The sequence below is a fragment of the Nicotiana tomentosiformis genome, chromosome 4 (assembly GCF_000390325.3).
Source record: "Nicotiana tomentosiformis chromosome 4, ASM39032v3, whole genome shotgun sequence".
In the NCBI taxonomy this organism is placed as follows: Eukaryota; Viridiplantae; Streptophyta; class Magnoliopsida; order Solanales; family Solanaceae; genus Nicotiana; species Nicotiana tomentosiformis.
The window spans coordinates 52531083-52536867 of NC_090815.1; the positions used below are offsets into that span (position 1 = coordinate 52531083).

General features: G+C 46.2%; 1 protein-coding gene across 1 annotated transcript; it reads right to left on the bottom strand.

Annotated features, from left to right (window-relative positions):
- Positions 1-3140: 3140 nt before the first annotated feature.
- Positions 3141-5113, bottom strand: LOC138909683 (uncharacterized). The gene is made up of 5 exons (XM_070200894.1): positions 5083-5113; positions 4872-5000; positions 4424-4806; positions 3466-4035; positions 3141-3161 (listed from the first exon to the last, which is right to left on the bottom strand). The coding sequence occupies exons 1-5, from the start codon at positions 5111-5113 to the stop codon at positions 3141-3143; spliced, it is 1134 nt and encodes a 377-aa protein (XP_070056995.1).
- Between the last annotated feature and the right edge of the window lie 672 nt (positions 5114-5785).

Genomic DNA, 5785 nt, shown 5'->3' on the forward strand with positions numbered 1-5785 from the left:
TATCCCCTTCGCAATATTTTTCATAAGCCCGAACTTTCGGGCCGATTGGCCAAATGGGCCGTCGAGATTAGTGGATACGATATCGAGTATCGACCCCGAACGAACATCAAGTCTCAAATCTTAGCAGACTTCTTGACCGACTTTACGCCAACCCTCATACCCGAAGTCAAAAAGGAACTATTATTAAAGTCGGGTACATCATCAGGGGTGTGGACCCTCTTCACAGACGACGCTTCGAACATGAAGGGGTTCAGGCTAGGCATCGTTTTGAAGCCGCCCACGGATAATACAATTAGACAAGCTATCAAAACTTCCAACTTAACTAACAATGAGGCCGAGTATGAGGCCATGATTGCAGGTCTCGAGTTAGCTAAAGGTTTGGGAGCAGAGGTCATCGAGGCCAAATATGACTCTCTGCTTGTGGTAAACCAAGTCAACAGAACTTTCAAAGTTCGAGAAGATCGAATGCAGAGGTACTTTGACAACGTACAAGTGACTCTACATCGGTTTAAAGAATGGACCTTACAGCATGTGCCTCGAGAACAAAACAGCGAGGCCGATGCCCTTGCAAATTTGGGGTCATCAGTCGAAGATAGCGAGATTAGCTCAGGGACTGTCATACAACTTTTAAGGTCTGTAATCAAAGAAGGCCACGTCGAAATCAACTCCGCAAGTCTGACCTGGGATTGGAGGAACAAATATATCGAGTACCTAAAGAATGGGAAGCTTCTATCGGATTCTAAAAAATCGAGGACTCTACGTACGAAGGCCGCGATTCACACTGGCCAAAGATGGAACACTATATAGAAGGATGTTCGATGGACCATTGGTAATATGTTTGGGACCAGGAGATACCGACTACGTCCTACGAGTAATCCACGAGGTCACTTGCGGAAATCATTCTGGTGCCGAATCTTTGGTTCACAAAGTCATCAGAGTAGGATACTATTGGGCCGATATGGAAAAAGATACAAAAGGGTTTGTTTGAAAGTGCGACAAACGTCAAAGGTATGCGCCAATGATTCGCCGGCCTAGAGAGTAATTCCACTCGGTCTTATCCCCATGGCCATTCATGAAATGGGGAATGGATATCGTCGGCCCTCTGCCATCGGCCCCAGGTAAAGCTAAATTTATTTCGTTTCTGACTGATTATTTCTCTAAGTGGGTTAAAGCACATGCTTTCGAGAAAATTAGAGAGAAAGAAGTCATATACTTCATCTGGGACCACATTATATGCCGATTCGGGATGCCTGCCGAGATTGCATGCGTTAATGGAAAGCAGTTCGTCGGCAGCAAAGTGACAAAATTTCTCGAAGATCACAAAATAAAGAGAATCCTGTTGACGCCATATCATCCTAGTATGAACGGACAAGACGAATTGACAAACAAGACCATCATTCAAAATCTGAAGAAAAGATTGAGCGACGCTAAGGGAAAATGGAGAGAAATATTGCCCGAAGTCCTTTGGGCATATCGAACAACGTAAAAATCCAGTACGGGGGGCAACACCGTTCTCTATAGTATATGGAGTCAAAGCTCTGATCCCGGTTGAAGTCGGGGAACCTAGCATCAGGTTTCGATATGCAACGGAAGAGTCAAATCACGAGGCTATGAATACAAACCTCAAATTGCTTGATCAAAAATAGGAAGCCGCCCTCGTTCGAATGGCCGCACAGAAACAGCGGATCTAAAGGTACTACAATCGAAGAGCCAATCTTCGACACTTCAAAATCGGGGACTTGGTTCTGAGGAAGGCCACCCTCAATGAGACCCAAACGAAGGAAAACTTGGCCCGAACTAGGAGAGACCGTATCAGGTCCTCGATATCGCCGTAAAAAGATCCTACAAACTTGGCACTATGAACAGCGAACAATTACCAAATAATTGGAACATATCACTCCTCAAACGATATTACTGCTAAGGTATGACCTCCATTTTTGTTTATATCTTATACTAACCATTTGCAGGTGTTTGATCAAAAACATCAAAGGATTCTTTAAACACAAAGTCCTTAGGTCTGGAAGCATACGTTGCACTCTTTTTCCCTTAGACCGGTTTTTGTCCCGAATGGGTTTTTCCGGTGAGGTTTTTAACGAGGCAACCATTTTTCGTGTTAACTTAGTGCAATTCAACAGTATCCGAGGTTCATTTATAATCAACCTCGAATACTGGGGGGCATAACCCTCGGATAGGAAAATACTTTGTGCCGACAAGGTCTGGATAGGCAAATTTCGTAAGGGTCAAATGGTTGAACGAACCATGCCCATGTAGATTACTCGAGCCCTAATGGCAAACATGTACAATGTCATGCTTGTGATTTGTTGTGGAAACTGACTTAAGGGCCGGTCACAACTAAAGTTCGAACAACAGACCCCGCACTCGGGGACTTCCTTCGAACAATTGAACCCGCACTCGGGGACTGCCATCCAAAAAAAATTGACATGATCGAATTACTAAAACCTAGAGATCGTAAGACCTTAAAAAAGGAAACCCTCAATCTTATAGGCCATGGCCACCCCACTCAGGGACTGATACTTCGAACAAGTTTGAAGTATAACAAGGGAACAAGCCCTAAAGGCGAACCCCAAGATTAAGGCTACGGCCAAATTAACACGGTTCAGAGATGTCTGATTTTCATTATAAAGCAGGCCTTCGAATATTTTCATAAACCGGTTAAAAAGGCTACCCTTGGCTGAATTACTAAGGGTCTCGATAATATCGACCCTTGAAAACCCTCATGGGTACAAAGTCATTAGAACTCTCGAACAAATTCTTTATTTCATGCTAAGACAACAGATTTTATATGATCAAACAATAAACTTTTCAAAGCTGAAAAGGGGGAGAAAGTCATTCCTTTTACTATGGCCGTAGCAGCCTAATTCAAGAGCCTAAAAGGCCATTTTATTTTTGAGTTCGAGAAATCATCCTCGCTCAATTAAAACCTAAGGGTCACCCTACTCCGATTTCGAGCAAGTACTCACTCGATTATATAAACTACACTAGTCCTGCTTCGATCAAATTGCCTAAGCCTCGAACTTATGAACAAAATTTTCGTAAGGCATGAATGAAACAAAATTTTCACAAGGCAAAAAATGAAATAAAGACAAGTCGAAAAGAGATCTTTATATATATGCGAATATTTACAAGGTCCGATCAGGATCCTACACAAAAAATCAAAAGTAAAAAATCCTAAAGTTCCTAATTTTGTCCGGGTGCAGCTTCTTCTTCATCGAGGTCTCCCCCGCTCTCGGACCCGCTCTTGCTCTCGGCGTCATCATCATCATCGGAGGAGTCCAGCGCTCCAGCATTGGCTTCATGTTCTCTAATCTTTATTATCTCGTCGGTGAGATCGAAACCTCGAGCGTGGATCTCCTCGAGGGTTTCCCTCCGATATTGGCATTTGGCGACTTCAGCAATCCAATATGCTCGAGTTTGAGCGGTCTTGGCTCCCTCTCTCGCTTGGACTTGAGCGGCTTCAGCATCGGCCTGATAGACGGCCACGATCGCCTCTGCCTCGGCCTTTGCATTTTCTGATTCAGACTTGGCCTTTGCAAGTTCGGAAGCCAACCGAGCCTCGAGCCCCTCTATTTTCTTTGCTTGAATTGAGCTTTTCTCCCTCATGCCTCGAAGATGACTTTCGGCCGATGACAATTTGGATAAAGCAGTCTCTTTTTCTGCAGCGAAGCGGTCCATGCCTTCTTTCCACCCCAAGGTCTCCACTTTCATCATATTGACCTCCTCGCGGAGCTGCTCGATCCTCTCGAGCTTCTGCTGCAGCTGTGAGATAGAACTATTAGCCATCATTCCCGAATCGAGCCCATGAGCTTTTAAGATTTTCATTACCTGCTCGATCAGGTCGATCTGATCTTGGTGAGCCTTGGCCAACTCGGCTCGGAGGTCCTTAGTCTCCTCTTCTTTTTGCAAACAAAGAAGTTTAAGGGTATTCCTCTCCTCCGTGAGCCCTCGGAGGTCGGCCTCATACTGACTCAGCTCAGCTCGAGACCGAGAAAATGCTTCCCGATGAAGTGCCAAGGCCTACGCAGAAAGAAGAAAAGAAGTTAGACAGGAAGAGAAAAATGAACACAAGTGTAACACTAACAAGGGGAGTTAAGGCTTACCCGATTTAGAGCTTGCTGCGCTTCGTTGAAAAGGCTCGATGCCTCACCCGAGTCCTTCCTCGAGACCTCCAAGTCGCTCAGGCCGGTAGCATCTTCGACCCTAGTAAAGTAATCACGGAATGGATCTTCCCTTCTGTGGGCTCCTTCGATGGAGAGGGTCTTCAAGGCCCGAGCCTCTTGAATCATCTCCTCAAAAAACGAGAGGAGCAGCGGGGAACCTCCAATTTCTATTGCCCCAAGTGGATCACTTGTGGAGTTCTCTCCATCTTGGGGGCCTCGAAACCAGCCTCTATTGCCGCACCCACCGTTGGCTCATTATGGTGGGAGGCATCTTCAATCCTCAATGACTGGGGGACTTCGCCCAAGTCTCTTCCCAAGACCCCCTCATCTCGAGACGGAGTCTCTGCAACCTTCACCGATTCAGTGGCTTTTGGTGCCTCAGTGCTCATTCCCACTCGGGCTACCAGCCCGGAGTCGTCTTCTTCGTCTTCATCCCTTAGACGCCGAACAGATTCTTCGGTCAGGAGGATGATGTTCTTCCTGGGCTTGCGAGTCGCCTTCTTCTTAAGTTCTGGATCCTCGGAGGTTGAGATCTTTTTCCTCTTTTTGTACTTCGCCGGTTTCGGTGCCGGGATCAAAGTCTCCTCCTCACCAGATAAGGGCCTCATGACAGCATCTTTGCCAAGGCCTGTATGAAAAGAAATTAAGAGACGCTTTTAACAAAATCACCAAAGACATGGAAAAGAAGCTTACCATGAGTTTTGGCCTCCCATCGGCCCTTTGATAAATCACGCCATGTGCGCTCTTCATACATAGAGGTTGAGGCCAGGTCCCCAACCCAGCTCTTGAGGTTAGGGACTACATTGGGCATCCAAGCGACCGCTACATCATGAAAAAGGATATCAATGAGAAGAAGCAAAGGAGAAAAACAATAAATAGGAGCTAACAGTGGGGTTGTACTTACGCTTCATATTCCATTTCTCGGGAAATGGCATCTTCTCGGCCGAGATTAGGTCGGAAGTCCTCACTCGAACGAACCGACCCTTCCAGCCTCGGTCCTTGTCCTCGTCTATGCTCGAGAACAATACTTTGGTAGCCCGTCATTGGAGTTGTATTAACCCGCCTCGATAGAGGCGGGGACTGTATAACCTGATGAGGTGGTCGAGGGTAAAAGGCATCCCCTCGACTCTGCTCACGAAGAATCGGAGCAGAATAACAATTCCCCAAAAGGAAGGATGGATTTGGCCTAGGGTTATTTGGTATTGACGGCAAAAATCAATGACGATGGGGTCGAGGGAGCCCAGCATGAAAGAGTAAGTGTAAACACTTAGAGACCCTTTCACAGGGGAGGTGATATCCTCTTCGGGGGTTGGGATCACCACCTCTTTGCCCTCCCAGTTGCAGTCTTTCTTTACTTGCTTAAGGCGTCCTTTGGTTATCGAGCATATATACCTCGATATTGGCTCGCATCGACCTGGAATCGACGAGGCTTTATCAGTTTTAAAGTCGGAAGTGAGAACGCACCCCCCGGGAACACACTTCTCAGGGCGTAGCTCCACCGGTGTTTTGTCGCCGGCCGGCCGCGATGAAGAAGCGTTTTCCTTTTGAGGAACAGTTTTTGACTTTTTCGCCATTTGAATTTGAAGTTAAAAAAATGGGGATGATAA

What these genes read in the sequence shown, in the direction of transcription:
- LOC138909683 (XM_070200894.1), bottom strand. Translation starts at nt 5,113, where the DNA reads ATGCCATTTCCCGAGAAATGGAATATGAAGC. An exon ending in CCCACCATAATGAGCCAACG is followed by an intron (nt 4,036 to 4,423) that starts GTGGGTGCGGCA and finishes CTTTCTGCGTAG; the next exon opens with GCCTTGGCACTTCATCGGGA. An exon ending in CCGATGCTGAAGCCGCTCAA is followed by an intron (nt 3,162 to 3,465) that starts GTCCAAGCGAGA and finishes TTTTTTGTGTAG; the next exon opens with GATCCTGATCGGACCTTGTA.